Raw genomic sequence first — 26280 nt, 5'->3', positions numbered from 1 at the left:
GTGGTAATCTCTTCTGAGCTTGTGATCTCAGTAGGCCATCTTGGCTAGCAAACCACTTGTGTCTTTCCCTTCACTAGTTACCTTTTTCAAGCAAAATTCCCATTTAGCAAAAATACCCTACCTTTTTGTAACTGTCCCAAGGAAGTCGTGATTGTATAGATGGAGCACATGGCTAACTGCTTATGAGATTCCCATCTCTGTATTCTTTGGTGTCTAAAGCCCAGAGATCCTCCCAGTAATAGTTTAGAGACTCCAAAAAAGAGATCTCTTTATCATCCTGTAATTGTTTTCTAAAGATCAGAACTTCGCCCAGGTAGAATTTAATGAGTGGAAAAAGCTATTCTAATTGTTTTCAAACATAATATGACATAGCATGTTATCTGTGCTAGCAACATGATGGGCATGGTGACCTGTGACCAGAAATGCAGAAGTATTTGCATATTCCCTTAGCAGATGACCATTTATGACTCAAAGGAGGACGTAACTGAAACAATATTTCTGAAATTTGGTTTTCTCTCCTTTGGCTTACTCACAATCACAGAAAATCTGATTGCTTCTATTCTCGTCATGTGGCAGAGCTCAAATGCCATCTCACAGTCACTCCTAGTGCAATGATCTGATGTTTGTTATTACACATTCCCCTTAATTTCATTATTACTGAGAACTCTCAGGAAATTTGAGCAGGAGTCTAGCTATCCCAACAACGACTGTACTGGCCTGGCTGAGACACTTTTTAGGCTTTTCTTCTGAAATCTTTCAGTGCAGCATCTGACACGCTTGCCTTAACATGAATATACAGTGCTTCAGAAGGTCAACCAAGTCCTGTGCTTGTGTCTGTGCAGTGTCCCATCTCCTGATGTGGGTTCTAGTTGCATGATTTCCTTACAAAAATGTCCAGGAGTTCAAAACTTCCTCAACTGCAATTGAAAAGATTTTACCCGAAGGCACTTGTTAGCAATGAATGAAAACTTTAGCTTATGTATATGTACATCAACTGCATTTTAAAAATATTTCTGACGTTCTGAGCATCTTCTGAAACGCTGGGCTGTTTGCTTCCAAGTATCTTCCCAATATTTATATTCTGTCCTGTCACAATAGGTAACTATTTTTTAAAAAAGTTAAGCAGAGTTAAACCCCCTACCTCTTCTTCCCTCACCCCACTTCCCAAACATAAGCTAAGTATTTTATTACAAGACTTACTAGACTGTAAGCACTCTATCTTTCCATTCTCAATTGTGAGACTGTTGGTCAGGAAGGAAAAGATGACAGGTACTTGGGATACAGATAGCACTGGGTTCTGGGATCAGTGCCAAACTCTTCAATGAGCGGTAGGGTAATAGTCTTTAAAGCAGACTTGTTTCTGAAAAAATGTCAAGAGATCCTGTTGAAAATGTTAGTTGCCCCTGAAGATCTCTGGAGAAGCCAAGGAACGTTTGCTTACAAGAGGCGGCACCAGGACCTATTGCTGCTATATGCTGCTGTATGGTTTATTTCTAAAGCTTCTCCCTGTGGGCATTGCCTTTGTGAGCATGGTAACTAACCCATGAGTAATTGAATGGCTGGAGGACTCTAATCCTCTCTTAGAACTTACAGAAAACACAGCTCCTAAAAACCTTGTTGTCAGATATTGTGTATTTTAACATAGTTTTCTTTGACGAAGGTGGCAAATGTTTCTCATTGAGCATTTGCCTTATATCCATTAAATTGAATCATTAGACTTAACAGTGACTGACCTTGACTTGAGTCAACAAAGATAAATGCCAATTTATTGCACTTTAACAAAATAAATGGATAACCAAAGAAGTCACATTCTGCCATCTTACAAGTGAAAATGCAAGTGTTTAGATGTTTTTTCTTTTAAATATATGATTCATGATACCATAAATTAAAGACTTTATCTACATTTATGACTGGCAGCATTTGCATTTCTTCAGAAAACTTGTCTGTATAGTCTGAACGCTTATCTTTCAAGTCAAATCTATTGCATTGCCTAACTGTAGCACTGTAAATAACATTTGAAATGTTACAGTATTCAAAGTTATTTATTAAAGATTGAGGTTAAGAGTTGATATGTTTATTTTTGGTATCAATAATTCATATTACATTGGCCATAATATTAATTATGTTGAGTAACCAGTATGTAATTTTCAGTCTTTCTTCATTGAACAATAATCCCATCCATACAATTTGTTTTGTGACATCTTCTGACTAACATTCATGTGAGATGTTAAGCATTTTTAGTTCTCAATGGGTTGCTATTAAAAAGAGCGTATTGCATTACCTCTGAAGTGAGGAAACTGCAGAGTATCTTGCTATCTGCAGTGCATGTTGGGCTACATGAATTTTTCAGATCAGGATTTATTATTACTAGTTTGGTATGGTATGTTAGGGTTTTTTGTTTTGTTTTAACTCGGAACACTTCACAGCCATGTAATTAGGTAGTTTGTGCAGCAGAGAGTTGTTGCAATTGATCATAGGGGAGCAGAGATCGTTCATTATAAATTGTTTTTATGCAGGCCTTTAGATCAGTTTTTTTAATATATGTATTATTGTAGTTGAAAAGGACTTACCACACCCACTATGCAGTATTTGAAGCCATTTGTAGACCTAAATCCTCTTTTTCCTTGACTTTGTTTCTCAGACCACCAATTCTCCCTAGTCCTTCTCCTTCAAAATCCATTCCAATCCCACAGCCCCTCCGACCAGCAGATGAAGACCATCGGAATCAATTTGGGCAACGTGACCGATCCTCTTCAGCTCCCAATGTTCACATCAATACAATCGAGCCAGTCAATATTGATGTAAGTATTAATAACGTTTGGATCAAGAATAGTAGATTTGATGTTGCCTTTATGAATATCAGTGTGTTAAATTTATCATGTATACACACGAGTGCTCTGTTTCTAAGCTAATCCTTGGTGATCTGTCAGAATCTTCATAGATCCCACGTAAGACATTTTTGCTATTCAGAGCTGCAAGAATGCAAGTATCCCATTCTCCAAAAGCAGAAGCTGCCTTTTGACAGTCCTGTCCTTTCATTTTCAAAGAAACATTCTACCACAAACCACTGCTCTTTTTTTTGTCATTAGTCCCAAGGCTCGTGCTGCTAGCTGTACCACAGCGTTAAGAATATGAAAGCCAGTAACCACTCTTGCAAACCATTATATGTGTTAAGCATATTTCGTTATATGCAAGATAGGGATTTTCAGTATTTGTAATTCAAATAATATTTCTGGCATTGAAGAAAATTAAATTATTGTGGTAAGCTGAGTTCAGATTTACTGAATGTTCCTTAGGATTTCAAGAGCCCAGCATTCTTTTGGAGTGTTCAGAAACTGCTACACTGAACTTGTTTTCCACATTTTTTAAATTTCTGGATGCTGAATTGTAAATAATAATAATGGTTGATATTAGGTATAAGGCCAGCTAGGACCTTTCAGAATGGTGGTCACAACAACCTCTTATCTAATTTTGCTAACATATACAGCTTGTATTTTACGTTTAAGTCTACTCTCTAGAAGTTAGTCATTTGTCAGGTGAGCAGTCTTGAAGTCTGCCTAGACAGTGAGGTACGAAGTCTGTTTTGCATGTGAGCTGAGTAAAGGTGAAATGTTAGTTGAGTATTAAGAGTGTGGCCGTGTAGACGTTTGCTCATGGTATATGGCAGGGGTGCAACTGAGAGGCAGGACCAGTGCTTTCAGCAGCAGTGCAGGTGTATCAAGGAATAAAATAATTGTGTAACCAAAAAAAAAAACAAACCTTGGTGATAAAAATGGACATACAGAGGGAAACTGCTAGAGATTTCTAATTTTCTTCTGTTTAGAAAATCCTTAGTGTAGTTTGCTTTTAGTCTGGATAGGCTGTAAAAGAAAAAAAAACCTCTCAGTTCACAGTGGATTGTAAGTGAAGGAAACCTTTTGCAGTTAGTAATTTCTGAGAAGAACACAGTGCGTCTGGCTATGCAAATGAGGTGCTTTGTTACAACAAAAAAAACAAAACGGAATTCATTTGCCCAATGTACCTTAGTACAGGAAATGGGTGTCCCAGCTTCTGATATGACAGTTCAAATAATTTGTGCCACAAACACTGTAGAGCGTTTGGTTCGATATTTCTTCGTGCATTTTGGCCAACTGCGTGTTTAAATCAATATTTTCATGTCAGCATCTATTTTGGGTGGTGTAGATTTCACTTTACTACTGAGAAATGCTGATTTAAAGCAACTAATTTTGAAAAGCTTAGTAGTTGTTATAAATAGTTCTTTAGAGTCGCTGCTGTTAGTAAGCCAGGGTAGGAAACAACTGTTATTTCATGGACAACATAAGAGGTTATAGATTCTCAATTTGATCAATCTAAATTGATTCTGGAATGTAAATGATAATACCTAAATTAAACACAATTTTTTTTTAATTTATAGGACTTGATTAGAGACCAGGGTTTACGAGGAGAGGGAGGTAAGTAATGTTTAAACTAGCTACTGTGCTATATTTTAATTACACAACTGCTCTGTCCCTTCCCTTTGTTCTACTTCCTTCTACAAAACACAGGCACAAAGGAAAATATGACTAGAACAAAAAATGAATTCGCGTTTGTTTGTCCATGAACTTAATATTTGTCTGACAAAGGTTTGAGTCATTTGCCAGTCATTCTGGGAGTGGGGGAGACAGAAGGAGAAAAAGTTTTGAAGTGGTATCTAGTTTTTTAGTTTTAAAATTACCTTGCACCGTCACTTTTTTGTTCTCACATGCACACACTCATTCACCCACATGGCTGCACACAGATACGCTACAACTTCCCAACTCTCCGTCTCAAAGATTTTTCTGCCTGTTGTTACCTTTCCACCCGCGGAAACAACGGGGGTTTTCGTTGAAAACCATCAACATAGTAGATGGACCTTCCATACAAACTGCTGCATCCTAAAGCAGCATGCAATACTCTGGTTCTTCTCCCCCTCTACCCCTGCTGAAGATGCTGCTTTGCTGTACTGCATGCCTATGCTACTCTTGGGAACAGATTGTTAGGACCTTACTCTAAAGCCAAGTCTTTTAATATTTCCTTCAGTAACACACAGCCCTAATTCACCGTTAAGTCGCAGCTAGTGCCAGAAGATTTATTTTTCTTCACGTTATGCACGGGCCTGTTAAGTCACTTCTCCCACTGGCTGTCAAGGTCCTGAGAGGGCTTCTTATGTCCTGTATTTATTTCTGTGAATATAATAATAATATAGAAATAATAGAAATAAAGAAATAGTAAGTAGGGCAGGCGTATGACAGTTTTTCCAACTCCAAATCATTAACACAGTCGTCTCCTATTAACTGTAACTTGCTTCAGCCATAGGTAAAGTCTAAATTACCTTAGTGTACTCTATCCTGATCTCTAAGGTTTTGTACCCTGGGCCATCACTGAGTTTGTTTCTCCCATCCAAATCTGGCAGTTGGTAGGACGGTACCTACCTACTGCGTTGTGTTTGATGGAGCTGTTTTTTCTTATGCCAGCATTAGAAACTTTTTAAAAATAAATTTCCTTTAATCCTGCAAGCCTACTAGTTTAAAGTTGCCAGTTTTAGCTATTTTTGTATGTGTTGATAGGTGTGGCTCTCCACAGTTTTGCCCATTTTGTCCAACATTTAAATGTTGTGCTATCATGTTGGTTTTAACTTTTGATCATAAACTGTCTGCTTGGCGTCTGAAAACAATTGGCTATTCCCAGTCCTGAAACAGTGTTATTAGTAATTGACTACTTTTTTTTTTCCTTCAAAGTACAGAAGCAATCTATGAATAGGAGTCAAAGCATCCTAGTTATTTCCCATGACTTCTTTCATTTCTTCTATGTGTCTGTCTTTCTGTCTCTGCCTGCCCGTCTCTTTCTCTCTAACAGCCCCTTTGAACCAGCTGATGCGCTGTCTTCGGAAATACCAATCCCGGACTCCCAGTCCCCTCCTTCATTCTGTCCCCAGTGAAATAGTGTTTGATTTTGAGCCTGGCCCAGTGTTCAGAGGTAGTTGGGCTCTTCTTTCTTGTTTTCACCCAGACAAAATAAGTAAAACCACAGATGCTGTTTGTGCCTCACCCTCACACCGTGTGTATGTAAGTGTGTGAGTTTATCAGAACACCTCTGTTTTTTGCTTGGCCTGGCTGGAATGCTTTGAATGTGCTTTTCACACATACTCACTTTCACCTTTACACGCTTGAAAATGACTATAAATAAAGTCTGACTTAAATCTTCAAAAGCAAGGAATTTCGTAGTTGAGGTTTTTATGTGGACCTTAACATAATTTTTCTGAACAAAGGTCCTTGACTTGCAATGTTTTTAAAGACAAAGTGATGCCCTTAACTTAGAATTTCCTTGACCGTTCAGTTTAAGTCAGTTCAGTGCTTTAACAGTTTTCTATACTTAATATTATTTGTTTTGAAAAGTAATCTAGGAAATCAAATGTGAATTACAAACATTTCCATTGATATCTTGTTAGGTCTCAAGCTTTTCAAGTAATGTGTCATGTCAGCTTTCAACAAGTACTTCATTTTGAGAATGTGCTCTTCATACCACAATGGAGCCCTAGATGGTTTAGACCATGTAGTTTTTATTCAGTTAGTAAATTTCCTGTGAAACAGTATTTGTTTGTATCCTGTACCATGTAAAATAAGACTCTTCCATTTTCACATCATTGACTCTGGTGGTAATTCAGGCCTAAACCTGTCAATGGATCTGTTGTATTGCACAAAATCCCAAAAAACTCTGTGGGATTTCATATGCTGGAGAAACCAACTGTTGAGTAATAGCATGAAATGTAAATATTTGTGTCTATACGTATACATGTAGAAATGGGTAGTTCAGTGTGTGTAGTGTGGTTTTCAAATGCTACCATCTTGGCTGTTTCAAAGACTTTTGTTTCAGAATATATCAAGAGCAGTTCACCTTAGGAACTTGTAAGGTTCTTCCAGAAGTCTTTGTAAGAAGACAGGTGTTCCCAGCAAGCAAACTGGCTACAGAATGGAATACGTTACGTACAGCTTCAGAGTCCAAGCTAATGACTTAAGTCCAACATTATCTGAAGTATTCTACTCTAATAACTTGGAAAACAGGCCATCTGGTATTATTATGAACAGATTAACTATAATGTTCTACCATGTGCTGTACGCATTTTTGGTGAAGGGTGAATATTGTGCTAGTGTTTCTATATCATGGTATTAAAATTTAAGTAGGAGATTTTAGTTACCTCTAAAGAAAATACATTCTGGTAGAGCATTGCTATTACAGAGAAGTCTGTAACGCAGTAAACTTTGGGAAAATTGCTCATGTTCTGGGAACATCATACATTTAATTCCATATATATGTGATTTCAGACAAATAATATACTAGAGAGATGACAGTATAGTGACTGTAACATGAATATGAACAAAAGTCCATCCTTCAGGTCACTGACTTCCAGCTGCTTGTAGATGTAGTTAGGATACCCAATATACATCTTTATTGTTGCTTTAGCATATGGGGCAAAGTTTACGGATGCTGCGTCCCATTTTTGATGTGTTGGTGTGTCACTATTTTGTGCTTCCACTTCTAAATGCATGGATTTTAGCTTAGCGAGGGCAGGCAGTGATGGATGTATATAGTCTGATAAATTAGCACACACTGAGTGACTGAACTCGAGCAACAGTTTTAAAAGTCACGAAGTCAATTTTTAAACTCAAGTTGGCATTCAGAGACACTTTTTTGGTAAGAAGAGGGCTTCTGAAGGAATATGAGGAGGAGCATTGTCTGCTACCACTTCGCAGAACACTGATGCGAGAGAAAGTGTTGGGATGTTTGAGGTCTTGTACAATGACATACGTTGTTTAGCAGAGCAGCATGAATTTAATTAACAGTTGACCCTGTTTTATGTCCTTTGCATTGTGAGGGTCAGCATAACCTTGTTACGAATAATTATGGTGTGTTTTAAAAAGCAGTGTCTAGTTGAAGTGCTCTATTTGTCAAGAGCCATCGGGGCTCTGAAACACAGCTCTGTTAGTGACATTTTCCTGCATAGATTTGTTTAGATAACATATAGGCTACAGATGTACTGTTGTTTTTGTATTTAATAGAATAGGCTTCAATCCTTTCTACGGTCTAATATTTGCTTTTAAATAAGAGCTCTCTGCTAACAGATAGCTTTAAAACAGCCAAATGGTTTTCAGGTGGCACTTGGAGACTCAACTAGAAAACATTTCAATTTTTTGCATTTAGTCTATTTTGATTCCAAAGGACAGTATTTCAGCTATTTATTGGGTCCCTAAAAGGTTAGCTACAAGAAATCTGAGAGCTAGCTGCTGCTAACTAAAATGCTACTACTTTTCTTCTCAAAGAAACTGGTGGAATTAAAAAAATACATTTTAGTGGTTTTTTTCTATTTAAAGAGACATTGTCCTTCTGATAATTCATGAACAAGAGACTGAGGACTGTCTGGTATACAGAGATGTTTTCTGTAGACTTGTCTCTTCCTGAAATCTAAGACTTGAGCACTAATCTAATATTAGGACAATATTCCTAGCCTATGTTTGTTCCCTCTTAACATTTACATTGATGTTTGGAGATAATGCATCTTAAACACAGTTCTTGCACCTAGTATCAATACATTCTTGTAAGCTGGCTTCTTATAGATAAAATTATCCTGTTTCTGAAATTTAGGTTCAACTGCAGGTTTGTCTGCAACACCTCCTGCCTCTTTGCCTGGGTCACTCACCAATGTGAAAGCGTTACAGAAATCACCAGGACCCCAACGGGAAAGGAAATCATCCTCATCCTCAGAAGACAGAAATAGAATGGTAAGGGAAAGATCAACTATTTTCATTTGTAGTGTGGTATATTCATAGTATAGAAATACTACACAACCCATGTTCCTCTGACTTTTCTTTCGTCAAAGCCTTCTGAATTATTTTGAAGATAAGTATGGTAATGATCAAGGACTTTAAACCAATAAATAACGGAATATAGAAATTGTGATTTCAATATATATTTGATATATAAATCATTTAAATAATTGACTATACTGACTTATACTCCATTGCACCCAAATGTCTTGGTGTGCTTTATATTATAATGCCAGTTTCCCTTCAAATAACAGCTTAACTTTTCCCACCATGATTCATGAACTTTGAAAGTTCTCTAGTGATTCTCAAATGTAACAATACATAAAAATGTCTGCATTTTTTTCATTCACAGTTTAGCATTATGTTTGAGTAAGAATTGAAAAATAAATTAGACTGTCTTTTTTGTAAGAGTTTGTTAATATTTACTGGTTTTAACACTGCCAGACACCTGTGGCAAATATCTCATGCCAGGAAATAATTTAGTATACGTGTGTTTTGTGTATGGCTGGCATGAAAAGTCAAATGCAATATCTGAAAGAGAAAGTTCTTTTAGGACTTCAATGATATGAAATGCTGATACCAAATCTTTAACAAAGGAGCTGTTTTCACACACATTAATGCACTTGCTTTCTTCCTTTTTATTGTTTATGCATATATATAAAGAAAACCCTTGGTCGACGGGATTCAAGTGATGATTGGGAGATACCAGATGGACAGATCACAGTTGGACAAAGGATAGGATCTGGGTCATTTGGAACAGTCTACAAAGGAAAGTGGCATGGTATGTGGCTGTCAAGGCAAACAGCTATTCTTAAACAAGTAATGTTGCCTGCTGGGACCCACCCAGCTAGAAAGCAGCTTCACAGAAAAGTGCCTGGGGATTCTGGTGGACACCAAGTTGAACATAAGCCAGCAGTGTGGCCATGCCGCAAAGAAGGCTAATGGTATCCTGGGCTGCATTAGGCAGAGCATTGCCAGCAGGTCGAGGGAGGTGATCCTTCCCCTCAGCACTGGTGAGGCCACACCTGCAGTGCTGGGTCCAGTTCTGGGCTCCTCAGTACAAGAGAGACATGGACATACCAGCAAGAGTCCATTGAAGGGCCGTAAAGATGATTTTTTAATTAATAGGTAGTGTGCTAAATAGGTAATGTTAGAACTTCCAACTGTTTAGAAACTCAACTCTTGCATGTCCTTCTGAATTAAGTAATTATTCGGGTAAAGATAAAACGTAGCTACTAGAAAGGCTGAAGTATCTGTCTTGATGAATGAGGATTTCAAATGTATATTTGGAAAGCTTTGACTTGACTAGGATTTCTCAGAGTAAAATAAGAATAGTGCTTATACATTTTACAGAATATTTACTTATTTTAATATTGTAGTGGTTTATTTCAGAAGAGCTAGAAAATAAGGTATCTCAATATTTCTGATGCTCTATATAGCATTGTCTCAATAGAGGAATATGTATCAATGGCACTTATTAAAAATTGCTATTTTAAAGGTGATGTGGCAGTGAAAATGTTGAATGTTACGGCACCCACACCTCAACAGTTACAGGCTTTCAAAAATGAAGTAGGAGTGCTCAGGTAAGAATATTTTTAATGGCATAAAATAATGTGTGTAGATTTATGCTTCATTAATCATTGAATTTTAGTTTTCCATTAGAACACATTGGTCTTATTCCTCCGTGATGATACTTTGGGCAGAAAATATAACTTGCCATTTTAAAATATTTCTTTGTATCTACTGCTAGTTCTTCCTTCCCCTATATGTGTTCGTCTGTACACCTATGTTGTGAATATATGTATGTCCAAACGCTTAGGACAGGACTGGTTTTTGCTATTGTACTACCCCCAGGGCACAGTCAAGCCTAAGTGTGAGCTGTAGGCCTTTCTTTCCTCTTATCCACGTTTTGAGATTGAAGGAGAGCATGACTAATTGTTGGGTTTGAGCTACAGCACTGCCCATATTGTCTATTGTTTAATAGTTTCTTTTCAGTAGCATTGACTTCTCTTTGTGGGTTTTTTGGAATGTATTTCTCAAAGTCACTTCTTGATTTCCTTTTCTCGTGTCTACTGCTTGCACTTTCTCAGAGAAAGTATTTGTCTTGGGTTCAGTTCTTAAAAGAGGATTCATCAACACAATAGAATAGAATATTTATTGGGGATTAGCATCCAAGTACAATCTTGAGCAGTCTCAGGCATAATTCTGTTTTAAGAAACAAAACAGAAGGGTTTTGCCTCTGGAAAACTGATGTGTTGAGCTGGGTGCCTGTGCTGGAGGAGCATCCCCAATAAGCAACATGGTAAAAAGGGGATGGTCAGCCTTTTTCCTCAGGAAATGTTAGTTCTGAAAACTGTAAGCCCATAGTTGTGGAAGTAAAGGCTTTCTGGGCTATGCTGCTTTGGATATCTCTGCATATTTTTAACACACCTGCTCAGGAGAACTTAATGAAATCAGAAATGTTGTATTTCATACCTAGTCCAGATTTCTGCTGGCAGTCCCATAGCTGGAGTCGAGCCTTTCTCTGTTACTGATCGTTTCAGCACTTACAGTAAATAATCAGTTGTCCTATCCTTTGACCCAGACAAGCCAGATTTACCTGTAGTTGTATGTTTTCCATTATGCCTCATCATTATTTTCTCAGCTTTGAGGTAGGATGTGCAAGAAACCATTTATTTTTTGTTCACTCAGCAGTTACTCTCAGCATCACTTGACAAATTGTTGAACCTGAAAAAGGCACAGTCGCATAGTGTAGAACTGTCCTAGTCTGCATTGCTGAGAGGACAAAGGGGTTCACACTCTAGGCTTCCATGTTCGTTTTTAATATAAGAAAACATAAAGAGCTCTGCCATCTTCAGCAGCAGCATAGATTTGAGAAGCTACCACAGGTTTTAAGCTTGGTCTGTCAGGTTTCATCAACAGTGAGCTGACTGCCTTCGGTACCGAGCTGTGTTGGAGGAAGATTGCCTTTATTTTCCCTTAACCCTGGGAAAGCTAGGAAATACTCCAGAATTCTTAGGTGCCTCATCTTTGTAACATATCATTGGTATGTTTGGAGGTATCTAGTTCTTCATGTCCATTTGATGACGATAAGAATGTGATTGACTTTTCCTGGAGGGTGAGGAGAATCTTTCAGATTTCACAATGTATCAGTAGATTCTTTCAGACTTTGAATCTATTGGGATATCTACTGAGATAATCCTCACTGCATTATTCATTGTGAAGTTTTTACATCTGGAGTTGCTCCGTCTTTGAAATAGCTTTGGTTTAATCTGGCCAAATCTCTATGGTGAGCTCCAGTCTCTCCCAGTGCTGTTTGGAAACAAGTTCATATCATAACCTTACTGAGGTACAGTTTTCATACCTATTTCCATCCTTTCTTGTATGCTGGCTCCATAGAGAGTACAAAATTCTTGTCAAATAAAGCACTAAGAAAAACTGAAGTCTTGTCAAGGAAGTGTGTTGGTGGTTTCTGAATTAAAAAGTTGTCCTTCCTGGAAGCCTCTGAGACTAAAATTTCATTTTGGATGTCCTCCTTATGGGCAGCAACATCTCATAGCTGGACTGGGGTTACACAGAAGCAGAACTGCCTGCAAACCGTCGCTGTCCCATGGGGACCTAGTGGTAACTGCATCTTCTGAGCAATCCCGTGCTGGGTTGCTTGCAAAAGGAAGAGGAATAGCTATTCCATGTCGCTATGATAAGAAAGGCCAATTGCTGGAATAATTCATTAAAGTGAATCTAGCAACAGGTTACCATGTTATCTTGGTAAAAGTTGAGATTGACCCAACAACTTCTCTTTCAAAGTACATATTTAGACTGTGATAGATCTGCCTGGGTTTTTCCTGATTTCCTGATCCACCTGATTTCCTCCTGATTTTTTTTTTTTCAACAGGAAAACACGACATGTGAATATCCTGCTTTTCATGGGTTATTCAACAAAACCCCAGTTGGCTATTGTTACACAGTGGTGTGAGGGGTCCAGCTTATATCACCATCTACACATCATTGAGACCAAATTTGAAATGATCAAACTAATTGATATTGCACGACAGACTGCACAAGGCATGGAGTAAGTATCATATTACTTGTTTGCAAATGAGCATTGGCCCAATGTTTACTTATCCCGTTCACACTCTGACTGACATTGGCAAATAAGGCCAGCTATCTGTTCATCTTGCCAAGCCCAGGGTCCTGCCTTGATGATCAAAGCATTTGGTGAAGTATTTATAATTTTGATTAGTAAAATAGACTTTGTGTTCTTTTTTTGGAACGTAGGGAAATACAAATCATCAAGGAAATACAGTCTTAGTAGAATAAAAATAATTACAGTGTAGTTAAAGTTTCAGTCTTGTGAGTGAAGATTTCTGTTCCAGGCTTTACGATCTTCACAGTACAGATAGTCTTACGGTAGGAGGTAAAACATAGTTTAAAAAGAAACACCCTGTGAATGAAAGACAGAATCCTCTAAGATAATGCAGAAGGCAGACAGCCTTGTTAGCAAAAAGAATTGATTTTTTTCTCCTTTTCTTATATGTATTGTAGCTCTCTAAATAATAGATAACCAGCATTTGAAGAAAACATAGCTATTTTGTTCTAAGGACTGTAAGTAATCCTTACTCCCATAGAGGGCAATTGAGTGAGTTAGAATTTACAAAACTAGCCCAATATTGCCTGTCAAAATCAGAACATTGATGTAAGATCAGCGAAATCGCCCTCCAACTGGAAAACCACTATGATGGTTGCAGTTAATTGTGCCATTTTTCTACTAAGTATTCTATTACATTTTCAGTCAGGAGGTGGGGAGGTGTTTGCGGCAACCAGCCTCAGCCCTCTGTTTGCCTGCTGATCTCCCTAGGCTCCCTCTGTAGGTAGTGGAGATGCAGAAGCTGTTTTATGAGCGTGATTCAAAGCAGAGACATAAATTGAGGCTTTTCCAGCAGGTTTGTGCCAATATCATCGACTAAACAAAGAGCCATGGGAGAATAGTTGCCTAATTTAGGCTGTATCTATGCTGTGGGGCAAGTACTTTCCTCTGTGTTCCCTGCAATCTATTTATCCAGTCTGCAATCAGGGGATCTTTTTTGCCATTCCCATACTAAAAAGCAGTCAGCGTACTTGAGCACACACTGAGACTGGGAAGCGCGTTTAGCTCCCGCAATTTGGGAACACCTTACCTAAAGCCATGATTAGCCCACAAAGTGTCTTGACAGTCACCATTAAGGCTGGGAGGCAGAACTTTTAGCACTGAATGGCATGTCAAAAACTACTGAAGTTCTTTTATTTTTATTCTGAATAGTGAGTTAGAACTGAAAAGTGGAAGTTGGTGCATAATTGTTATTTCATTCCTCAGTAGCATCAAGTTTGAGCTGGAAATCTGAGCTTTATTTTATTTTTGGGTTTTTTTGGGGTTTTTTTTCTGTGACTGTTGTGGGAACTGTCATGGGTAGCTGGAGTTTTACCACCTTGATAAATATGTGCAGTTTGAATACCTACAGAATTTGTGTTTCAGTAATACAGTGAATTTTGAGTTGTTGATTTGTGAAGTATCATTTAATCCACCTAATCGATGATGTTCCTTTTCAGTTATTTGCATGCCAAGTCAATCATCCACAGGGACCTCAAGAGTAATAGTATCCTTTCCCAGAGATGTGATTGTGGATCATGACAGCATTCCTGGTTGTTTTTTTTCTGCCAGAAATGAACTTACTGATGTGAAAAGCTGTTCATGTGTGAATATTTGCTGAGTTGAAATGTTGTTGAGAAGGGTTAATATCACTAGTAGCAAAGTAAGGAATCTTACTATGTCTGTTGATGTGATTGCAATAATGTATTAAGTTTTGTTGTGGCATCACAAAGATTTTTGCATCATTTGGTTTGTACATGTAATGAAAGATCATGCCAGCTCACTCATGGAATATTTTCAGCTTTTCTTGTACTCGGCATTTCAAGAAAGTACTTGAGATTTCAAGAAAGACACCTGGGCCGTGGTCTGTTTGGCACTGGCCCCTTATTTGTTTGTTACTTACGTAACCCTTAAGTACCATAATTCACCATGCTGGCTGCTTAGAACCTGTATTAGATGAAAACCTTCTTCAGTGGTGATGGATGGTTAAAACTGTTACGTCTAATGTTACAAATCTGTAGCTTTATTGTTCATGTAGGACAGGATCAGTACCGCTTGTTTGCTTTTCCTTAACATTTCCCCCTTAGATATTTTTCTTCATGAAGACCTCACAGTAAAAATAGGTGATTTTGGTCTAGCTACAGTAAAATCACGATGGAGCGGATCCCATCAGTTTGAACAGTTGTCTGGATCTATTCTATGGATGGTAAGCAAGGGGGAAGTGGCGTGTTTGTTTCAACAAATATAACTGCCTTGGGCCAAAGTTTCTGAAACTATTCCCCCAGCACACTGACATATACAAGCTGTCTTAAGCTGGAAAAGACACACACTAATATGAAGTACTAAATATGAATGCTTTTCAGTTATTCTTTAAGCATATGTTTTCCAATAGTCAGCAAAAAAACTTTAGTGTCTTCCACTTATTCTGAGGTTTAAACTGAAAAGAAAAAGGTGGCTAAGGAAAAAGGGTATGATTAATCCAGGGTTGAGGAGAAGGTGAGAAAAGCCCTGAAAAACATCCTGCAAAGGAGCAGAGGAACTAGCTTAGCCAAAAGTAAGATGCCCTTAAGTTTTAAGAATTCAAGCATAGTTACTCTCAAGAGCTCGTACAACCCTTAAGAAGTATAGTTACAACCTCCTGTGCAACTCAGCTTTTTCCTTTTCTTCCAGAAAAAAACTGAAGCTCTGTTAGTTGGCTTTATTTTCAATGTTGTTATAATTCTAGTTTCAAAATAGCTTCTTGGCCCAGACAAGGTCATTTTGTTCTGTTGTAGAGGAATAAAGGGATCACCAAGCTAAAATGAACGAATGGATTTTGAGATTCATGTCAACATCCACTCTATATTACAACCCCGTAACATCTGAAGGCAAGAATGGGCCTTGCACCTGTTATACTGTGGACAAGTCCATGTTTTGTTCCTGGTATGTCAGGTGCAGCCTGATGTGGTGAAAGAAAAACTAATTCTTTCCTTTTATGTTACAGGCACCAGAAGTTATTAGGATGCAAGATAAAAACCCGTATAGCTTTCAGTCGGATGTGTATGCATTTGGGATTGTTCTTTATGAATTGATGACTGGACAGTTACCGTACTCGAACATCAACAACAGGGACCAGGTAAGGGAAGGACCTGAAGGGAGGTTGTAGTGAAGTGGGAGTCGGCTGCTTCTTCCAGGCAACTAGCGATAGGACAAGAGGACATAGCCTCAAGCTTCACCAGGGGAGGTTCAGGTTGGACATTAGGAAGCATTTCTTCTCAGAAAGGGTCATTAGACATTGGAACGGGCTGCCCAGGGAGGTGGTGGAGTCACCATCTCTGGATGTGTTTAAGAAAAGACTGGACATGGCACTTAGTGCCATGGTCTAGTTGACATGGTGGTGTCAGGGCAATGGTTGGACTCGATGATCCCAGAGGTCTCTTCCAACCTGATTTATTCTGTGATTCTCTGATTCTGTGACTTCAGTCACCTGTGGCCTGAAACAGAGATTGATTCAGCCTTGTGAAGTGCACATTCTGATGTTTTGTGTTTGATTTGTGTTTTGTGATGCCTGTGATGAATTTGTGATTCTGATATTATGAGATGACGTTTCTACATTTTCTAGATCTGCCTCAGCCACGTAGCACCAATTTACTTACTTCACTTGAGGTATTTTTTTGTTCTTCTTTATTCCCAAGTATACATTTTCAGCTTCTGAGCTGGTTGCCAGGATACTTACTAGGGAGAGAGCAGGTTAAGTAATCTAGTTTAGAGTAGTTCTGCAAAGAGAAAATGATCCTCCATATGTTCAGTTATTCCTCCCCCCACTGCACTGAATAATAGTTCAGCAACAGGATTGACAAAATGGAACAGCAATCATCTCACTGAATGTTTTCTATTAATTTCAATCTTGAGAAATGCATGCATCATCTAACTGAATTTCAGGACATCAGCATTTCTCAAATCCTGCTTGATGGAGTATATGACTTTCCAGAGTGTGTGAATCCTGTAAGAAAATTACTTAATTGTGAACAATATTCCTTAAGTCTAATGAGAGAACACGCCTGTAATATATCTCCGCAGGACAGGCAGGTTTGCGAAGGCATATCTGATTGATTATTCCTCTGTCTAATCTGAAAATAGTATCTATGCATCAAGATCTTTGGTGTAAACCCTTCCATGTCTGGGTGGTGATATATTTATGTATCTGTGCCTGCATCCCTTGTTTTTTTCACTGTCAGTACTTGAGAATTGCAACCATAGCAACGTTCATTTGTGAATGCCGTTTTATAAGGCTGCTTCCCCATTTGTCAGAACACTTCATCCCAATTCATCAAATTTGGAGTGACTCCTTTTTTTTTTTTTTTTTTTTGTTTGTTTGCCTTTTGAAGGAAGGGAAATGTCCAGGTTTCTGGCCTGATAGATACAGCCTTCTAAAAGCAGTATTCAGGCATTGTTTTGTTTCTACCTTTTGAGATTTGAAAGATGAACCCCTTGCTGTGGGTGCTCACAATTGAGTGCCGAAACAATTTTTAAATTGCAAATGAAGCCAACATATAAAATATGATCTAATGTCTTGAGTTTTGTCACCCCCAGTCTGTTGTTTGAAAAGACATAAATATTGCTTACTCTGTGTTGGTGCATCTACATCAGCTACTGTGACATAACTGAGAATCTTAGTGAGCAAAGCATCATCGTTGTTCTTACACCTTAGAGTGTTTCTCACCTTAATAGATTTTTCTAGACAGCCTAGGACTGTTCTTGTAGTGATACTCTCTTTTCTCTAGTTAAAATAAAAGTTTAATCCCTATATTATTTGTAAAGAGAGTATTGGTAACATAAATAATAACAAGTTTTGAATAGTTTCAACCTAAGCGGTGTAATTATTTAGAAAAGAGTAACTTCTAGATGATGGTAAGTCTCATTGCAGCAGAGGTAAGGGACAGGGTAGGCAAGTCTTTACTATGAAATGCTGCTCTGGCACATGGGGATTTCTAAAGAAACCATATGGGAGTTTCATACTCCTTGATGCCAACACAGATGCGGCTGAATCAGAAAGTTGAAAAAGGACCAGGATTATGTTAGTATAAATAACATGTATAGCTTGCTTGAGATGTGGGGTTTTTCTGTTGTTTTTTTTTGCCAGTGTCAAGATATGAAATAGTTTTTAAATTCATTTACATACTTCATTAAAACTTTAAATTCATTTAATACACTTCATTAAATATAAGGTGTGATACACCTGCTGGGTCTGTCTGAGTATTCAGAAAAGGTAGTGATTATGTGCTGCAGCATGAATGGAGCTTTGATTAGCTAGTTTGGAAGGATTTTTTAGTGTCAGCGCAACTGCAGTACTCAAACCACATTGCATTTGACCTTGGCTTGTCATGATGATGTTTGGGTTTTTTTATATATCCAAGAGAACATTAACCATATTTATGCTTTGCTTTTCTGCCTTCTATTAGTTTACTTTGGTTTATGCTTAGTTTTATCCTTAGGTGAAATATAAGCCTTCCATGTTAAAGGAATTACTGTAAAAATACAAAGCCTGTCTGTCTCCTCTTCTACAGAGGAGAGGCAGTTTCTCTTTTTCTTTTGTGTTTTTTTTTGGGGTGTGGGGAAGGTGGTCAGATGGCAAGAATAAGCTTTTCTGATGGAAAAGTACATGAAGGAATTTATTCTCGAAAGACAAGGGTTTTTAATACCTGATGTCCATGTGTTTCTTAAAATACCTTTCAGCATGAACTTGCTGTTGACTTACAATATAAAACTGAATATTTGTTTTTACAGAATATTTATTTTTAGGCATTCTGTTCCTGACAGAGTTGCTTATTCTTGTTTTTGTAACAGTTTTTGACACCAAAGAACCATTCCTTAGATGGTTATTGCTATAAATGGTAACCATTTACTAGTGTTCAAGTTTCACAGAAATCTCCCTCAGGAGGAGCAGGGAAAAAATCTATTTTTTTTTCTCTGTCCTGAATAGGTTAGCAAGCGTTACCGTAAGAAACTTGGCAATTTCAATACCAGATAATGTTTCCTGGGAGTATAAAACTTGCTGCTGGGACTAAAATGGTCTAGCAAAATGTTCATCCTTTGTTACTGTTTGTTTTATGGACTTACCTTCTTCCCCTTTCATCTTTTTTTCCCCCCTTAAATAAAGATAATTTTTATGGTGGGACGAGGATACCTATCTCCAGACCTCAGCAAAGTACGGAGCAACTGTCCAAAAGCTATGAAGAGACTAATGGCAGAATGCTTAAAAAAGAAAAGAGATGAGAGACCCCTTTTTCCACAGGTGAGAAATGTTCCTCTTTAGTTCTCAGTAGACTTTACAATTCAAATATTAAAAATAAAGATCAGTTATGAGCTCACTGGCCAGTTTAAAATTTTTTTTATTAGTGCTATAGCATGACCTCATAAGAGTCCTGGTTCAGTACCTGGTTAGTGCTGTTTAATTAGAAATACTCATTTTCAATCAAAAAGCAGGCATTAAAATGACTTCTGTAGCTGGAAAAGCATTTGTGTGTTTGAGAAAGTTTCAACTCGGAGACAGTGAAATTAATAATTGCAATTAGACACACAAATTAGAACTTGCTGTGCATGTTCTCAGAAATCTTTATACACCCCTCCTTGCTCTCCCCCAAGCTTTATGAAGGGAAACTGATAGTTTTGTCACAAAACTTCATTTATCATGCCTGCTGAGGAAGGTTTGGATTCTAAAAGCATGGAGGGGGAACCTTATTTTTTTGTTTTGAATTACAAAGCATTTTCAAAAAGTAAGGAGCTCCCCCTGCGGGCTTTATGGTAAATGGTATTAAGCAAACTGCTGCCAGAGCTGTGCTTATTTGCAGCGATGGTAGGTGTAGGTACTAGTGCATAAACAAGGAGGCAAATAAAAGGCAACTGTATTCATTGTGCTTACAGAGGGAAATCAGTATGCCCTTTTAAAGGGGAAAATGAGACAGTTTCTTCCCAAAATGTCCTTTTCAGCTTTTTGAGGATCTAAACATCAGAGTGCAATACAGTAAACTATTTTTAAAAGTTACTGTTTAAATTTGTGGGTAAATATTTTTCTGTAGTTAACTGATGTTCTGCCTTTGGTTTTAAGAGAGTGTTACAACTTTGGAACAACAGATTTGATCGCTTATTTTCTACTTGTTTTAGATTCTTGCCTCCATTGAGCTTCTGGCCCGATCATTGCCAAAAATTCACCGCAGTGCATCTGAGCCCTCATTAAACCGGGCTGGCTTCCAGACAGAGGATTTTAGTCTATATGCTTGTGCTTCTCCAAAAACACCCATCCAAGCAGGGGGATACGGTGGGTTTCCAGTACACTGAAATGTGAAAGCATGTGCCTGCGTGTCTGTGTGCTGGTGTGTTCCTGTGTGTGCAACATGTGTACATTCTCAATTCATACCAGCTATGTTTTTAAGGTTTACTGAGGGAATGAAGACTCACTTCCTAACACTGGGCATTGAGTGTCCTGAGCACAAAGTCTAGTTTTGTAAGGAATGCCCTGGATACAGCTGGCACAAGAAGAATTATAAGGTCACATAAGAAAAATGGGAAAAGTCACTTCAAAACAAGCAAAAATCCTCTTAAGGTCATCAGGTGTCATTTTTTCCTAGTTTATTGATTGGAATTAGTTACTTAGGAGTGTATTTGATTTTAATCCACCCAAGCTATGGTGTGATTTGTTGGTTTTTGTTTTACTTCAGTTGAGGTCATTATATTTGAGCAATAAGGCCTTAGATTCCTCAGTTAGTAAAGCTACTCATATGTAGGAAACAACTGGAAAAATAAACTTAGCTTCAAGGCTGAGAGCACTCAAAACTTCTTGTGGTCAGCAGAAGTGAGCAGATACAACACAGAATCCAAAGAAAGATGTTAGTGATGTGTGACTTATTTAGAAAGTTGAAGTTTAAAATAGTGCTGTTTAGAGAACATCTCTTTTTGCAGAGGAGTGGTGGTGTGGGTTTTTTTACTTTTTGCCTAAATACTCTGACCAGCTATAGTTTAGACCATCTCAGAATGTGCTATTACAATGCAACATAGAAGAAATTCTGAATCTCTGCTTTTGCTGAACTGCAAGATTGCTGGTAATGGTCCCTGTATCCTTCAGTTAGCAAGGATTTCAAAATTAAAAAAAACATTTTTAAATCTCGAGCATAACCAAATACTTTAAGGGAAAAAGGCTGCTAACACCCAAAATAGGAAAAGAGGATTTGAAAAAGCAGTTGTTTTCATGGAAATCAGTATTATACCGTGAATTCTGTTAAGATTAAAGGTTTTAATTACTTTAATATTGTTAAGAATACCACTGAACATGCTTCTGGTCAGTGAGGAATTGTTTTTTTCACTTCCATATAAAAGCTGCTAGTTTGACTAGAAGAGAATCAGTTAGACTAGATACCTAACTGAGAAAGCTAGATACTTTACCAAGATCCTGTCAGCTCACTTTAAAGATTGTATTTTTCTCTGGAGCATTCCCCTGCAACAGGTGAATCAGAGTAGCGGTTCAGGTTATGTCAGTCTTTGATGTCAGGTATGAAAACAATAATGTTATTGACTGTGTTCTTGCATATTTTGAAATCAGTTATGTGGTTTTGTTTGTTTTAAACTGCTAAGCTATTAATTTTCACAGATTCTTCTGCATCGGAAACAAGCTATTGCTGCTCTTGTTAGGACTTCAAGGGCAAGGAGTGTTCTTAATGGCTTCTGATTTACATACTTACAGAGAAGTTTGTGTGTTGCTAGCAATAGGTTTTTGAAATAGATCAGGAATTCAAAAAAAGTTTTCTGCTGTCTTGCAACTGAGCCTTTTAAAACAGGAGGCAGAGTTAGAGATCTTGAAGAGATGTAGGCAATTTCTACATTTTCTGGCCAGATTCTAATGGCCTTTTTGGCTTCTGCTGTTGGAACAGTTTGGGAACTAACTTTTCCCATTTTGTTAGACAAGAAAATTCTGCTGTTGGAATCTATCTCTATGGAAACAGTTACAGAGGATGAAAGTTGTTATTGTTTTAGAAAATCTGTTTCCCATCTTTCTGGTAGCTTCACCTCATTTTGGCAGGCTAATCTTAAAACGAAAACAGGATTTAAGTGTTTTTTTCCCCTCATTCTTTTTTTTTTTTTTTTTTTTTTAAAAATTCTAAACAGTGAGGAGGAATGCTGCTTAAGCTCTGGGGTATGGTATTCAGTACAGGCTAAATGCCCATCTCAGTAAGAGCTACAATGCCCATCTCAGTAAGAGCAAGAGGATGTTGCTGGGTCTCCTGCAGAATCTAGAAATGCATCATCCCGGCCACAAAAGGCTTAACCACACCAGGGAGTTATGGACAGTGCAGAATCATCATCACTGCCCTGCACAGGCTTACTCTTCTTCAGGTCTGCCAGATCAGTTCAAACAAGTTATTCCCTGGAGTAGTGTTATCCTCCTTGTTGTTAAGATTGTTCTTACAGGAAGTACAATTATGGGGGAAAAAAATGCTGCCATCCTTAGACACATTTGGCCCCATTTCCTGCTGTATGGTCACTGCATTAGAATTCTTCCTGTGTCATCTGTTCTTAACACGTTGAGCACGGTTTGGGATCCATGACCATAACGTGATCTTAGCTTCTCACTAAACATTTTATGAAGCCTAAAAGGAAGCTGTTTTTTGTGGATCATTAACTTTATCTGACATAAAGGCATTTAGGGGTTTAACTTCTGTAGTTTGTAATTGCTGCTTCAATGAGATTTGGGAACATATGTAGGATGAAGATGCCTAAATACACCTGTGGTGTATTTAGGTCAGTGTTCTCAAAGATGCAACTCAGCTATATTGTTTAGAAACAGATACCTGTTGGTCCTGAAAACAGGTCCGTAGGATCCCAGGCTTTTCTGGAGGGGTAGTTTACACTGTGCGAGATTCCTTTTTTCTTTACTTCCCTGCATCTCAGTATAGAAACAAAATCTGCTTGGTACCTTCTAGGAGAACCAGATCCTCGTAAATGCTGCTGTATATTCTTCTGAGGATACTAATTATACACATCAGTGTATGTTCCAGATTTTTATTTAGCCACTAGATAGTATCCATACTGGAAGATCAGCACAAGATCCAACAGAAAACTGCCTCTTTTTTCTGTGTCTGTGAATGTAATCCAGGCAAGGTGCTGGAATTTGGTGTTTCCCTTTGATAAGTCAGTTACTCTCTTCTTCAGTAGACGAGGCTGGTACAGGCCTGGAAGGGAACCATTCTTCTCCTTACGATTCTTCTGAGAAACATGGCATCTATCCAGGATAAGGAGTACAGTTAAGATGATGTGTATATACCTAGTAACCTCATGAATCCAGATAACTTACAAATTTGTGAGTAGATACTGGTAACTGCATCTTAAATCCTTGCAGGAATTAGGGGCAGCAGGTTTGCTCAGAACATGCCTTTATAATATATTGTTTGGACACAACATGAAAGAACTTGATCGTCTTTTTAGTACAGATTTTTTGGAAGTAGTTTAAAATAGTTTCCACTTGCTTTGCATGTGACGAGCGTGAAAAGACTGTAGCAACTGACTTGAAAGGGCTCTGTAAGATGCGTAGATTTTCAAATGCCGTCCATCCTTTGGAAAGGAATTCCTTTGTTACTAGTCAAAGCAAGTATCTGAAGTTCTGCTTGTTAAAAAGCACATCAGGTATCTGGCTCACAATGAATAAAAATGTCTGTTGTTTTTTTCACATCCCAAATCGCTAAGTATGTGGTTTCATAGCTTCATGGTAAGCTGATCTCATTTGGAGTAGCCATGGCCCAGATCCTTACCCTTGCACTGGCAGAGGCTCTCCCAATTCCACGAACCCATTCCGTGCAGTTGAGTGGGTTCCCCCCACCACCAACAGAGCAGCTCTCCAAAAACTGGCTGGGAAACTCCCCTTGCGCACCAGCCTGAGCTAGCGTTTGCTAGGTCAGCTCCTTGAGCCATCTTGCCTCAGGGCCAGATAGTGCTGATGTGGCACAACGGGCAGGTCGTTGCTGTACAGCTCAGGTCAGGAGGGAGAGTGGGACTGCAGTAGTCCCAGTTTAGGTTAGCACTGGCCATTACAGAATTGTGTCCAGAGACTTAGCAGGGCAGAATCAGGATGATCCTATTCCTGCAGGAGAGGGCATATTGGGTCGTGTTCCTAAAACTGACTTCATTTATCTGTATGCATCTAAGTCTCAGGAAGAGGTTGCCAGTGTTCTCTGTCCCTCTCCGACAAATGGGGTTTCTTCCAAAAGATAAAAGAACCAGCTACAGATATTTAACATCTTCAGAATAGAAAGGGTGACATAAAGAATTTTAGCTACTCATCACAAAGTCCTGTCGACACTCCCGTATGTGGATAGGTATAGCCATCTACATTCCTCATCAAGGGGAAGCTGTTACTGGTAACCACATTTTGTACATGTCCAATTGACATAATCCCATTATTAGATGAATATATTGCCTATTTTTGGTCTCTTATTGATTTGAGATCAGATTAGCACCTGAATTTTGAAAGGGGAGATTTAGCATTAGCTTGTCAAAAAAAGTCTTTGCTAAGGTTTTATTTAAATGGAAGAAAGGGCTGAAAAATCACCTTTTTATAGCTACCATTCTATCTGAAATGCTTCTTGATTTCTGATCCTGTTTTTCCATTGCCCTTTCCCAATTAATCGTTCATCTTTTATCTTCTGAAATCCCTGTACAACTATTAAAAGCTGAATTATTACCAGAAATGGGCAGAAGGACAAGATGAGTAATGAGGGAGCAATCTCTTGTTTATAAATTGATCTTTAATCAGCAGTATAGGAAAGCAGAAGGAAAAATAAATTAAGTAGAGCATGTTTTGAAAGTGTAGCTAAGCATGAATGTCATTCTTAAAAATTAGCTTCACAGGCAATACTTGATGACTTTTTTGTCCTTCTCTTAAAAGAAAAAAAAGTGAGAGGAAAAAAAGTACAAAAATAAGAGATGTTTCTAGAAGATGTGAAGAGAGTTGGGAGATCGGTGAAATATGCCAGAGAGAAGCAAGGAAAACTATCAAATATTCAGAGTATTTTAGAGCAAGGGTTTTATCTGTTGGTAGAACTAGTAAAACAGGTAATTGGACCCATTGTGAAGCTTTTATTCTTCTGTTGTTACAACTTAAAACTACCATTACAGTCTATCAAGACACACAGAGCTTGAGGTCTGTCACTGTCCCCTGTGGCAGCTACCCTTACTTTAGACTTTGGGTGCACTCCCTTCTCATTTCCTATGATGCACAGAGCCTTCTCTCCTCTCTCCCTGCTTTCTTCATGTTCCCTTAGATCAGCGGTAGCAGCTCTTACTACCAGACCCTGTAGATGCCTTTTCTTCCCCCTTTCCATGCAAACTGCTGATCATTTTCTTGGTTCCCTTCTTTATAGCACAAGACATTCCATGGAATTAGTGCTATCAGTCTAAAATTCTGTTTGCAGAGATATTTCTGGTTTGTTTCCAATATTCAGAGTAAGAATCTTCAGAAAAAACAAAATGAACAAGACACTTGCTCTTGGAAGGATGGAAGGAGACCAAGATAGGGAGTAGTTGTTTGGGTGTAATGGTATTCACACACTCCTGTTGAACAGAACAAAAGGTGTCTTCTGTCTGCTTATCAGTCCTTCATTTTTAGGAGAGCTCTGAGGAGCGCTCTCAAGAAACTAACCCAAAATTCATGTAAAGCCCAACAATGGGAGGTTTTGTGTACATTTCTTTTTCTCTTGCTCCTGAGTCCTGTTGGTTGAGCATATTTGGACAACCTACATCCTGTAGAATACTATTTCTTTGTGGGTGGCAGGGAAATTTTTTGGCTAAAGTATAAGATTACGAGGATGAGTATCTTAGTTTCAACTTCTGTTCAGTTCTCTGGCAAGCTTCTTAAGGCTTTGGGCAGTGATTTTACTCTGTGCCGTAGTTTCATCATCTCCAAAATGGGACTACCAGTCTATCTCGCAGCATGCTGACAGAATTTCAAGAGATCATTGCATCTGAAAGCACCGCATAGAATTCTGAAGAAAGCATGGGGTTGCTTTATTTGTTGTGCTCCCTATTAGCGAGGCCTAATTTCTGGTCTGGGACTAAGCAGACAATCTCACTATTCTTATTTTTCTCACAGTAGGTTGCTGTGTTGGTCTCTAAATGAGATGCTAGCATTCTTTAATATTGGTTTAATATTCAGGCACTTCACTGCATATAGTCTTTAAAGATTAATGGGTGTGTCAAGTAGTTCTTTGTTATTAAACCAGTTTTACAGCAGAATAGAAATTAGTTTGCAGTCTGACACATTTATTGCAATTGTTGCTTTTCAGGAGGATA

The 26280-nt window shown here is 38.2% G+C and overlaps 1 protein-coding gene across 1 annotated transcript in view; it reads left to right on the top strand.

Annotated features, from left to right (window-relative positions):
- BRAF (B-Raf proto-oncogene, serine/threonine kinase) overlaps positions 1–26280 on the top strand; it is a 91178-nt gene that overhangs the window by 56507 nt on the left and 8391 nt on the right. The window contains exons 8-18 of the mRNA XM_068402387.1: positions 2642–2801; positions 4415–4451; positions 8659–8795; positions 9504–9621; positions 10339–10423; positions 12736–12912; positions 14427–14473; positions 15054–15172; positions 15950–16081; positions 19106–19240; positions 20110–20263. Of these exons, the coding sequence (XP_068258488.1) occupies positions 2642–2801; positions 4415–4451; positions 8659–8795; positions 9504–9621; positions 10339–10423; positions 12736–12912; positions 14427–14473; positions 15054–15172; positions 15950–16081; positions 19106–19240; positions 20110–20263 (1301 nt within the window). The remainder of the gene's footprint in view (positions 1–2641; positions 2802–4414; positions 4452–8658; positions 8796–9503; positions 9622–10338; positions 10424–12735; positions 12913–14426; positions 14474–15053; positions 15173–15949; positions 16082–19105; positions 19241–20109; positions 20264–26280) is intronic.

This window comes from Nyctibius grandis, chromosome 5, assembly GCF_013368605.1.
Source record: "Nyctibius grandis isolate bNycGra1 chromosome 5, bNycGra1.pri, whole genome shotgun sequence".
Classification (NCBI taxonomy): Eukaryota; Metazoa; Chordata; class Aves; order Nyctibiiformes; family Nyctibiidae; genus Nyctibius; species Nyctibius grandis.
Note: the sequence above shows the minus strand (reverse complement) of the source record. Positions and strands in the feature narration are given on the sequence as shown.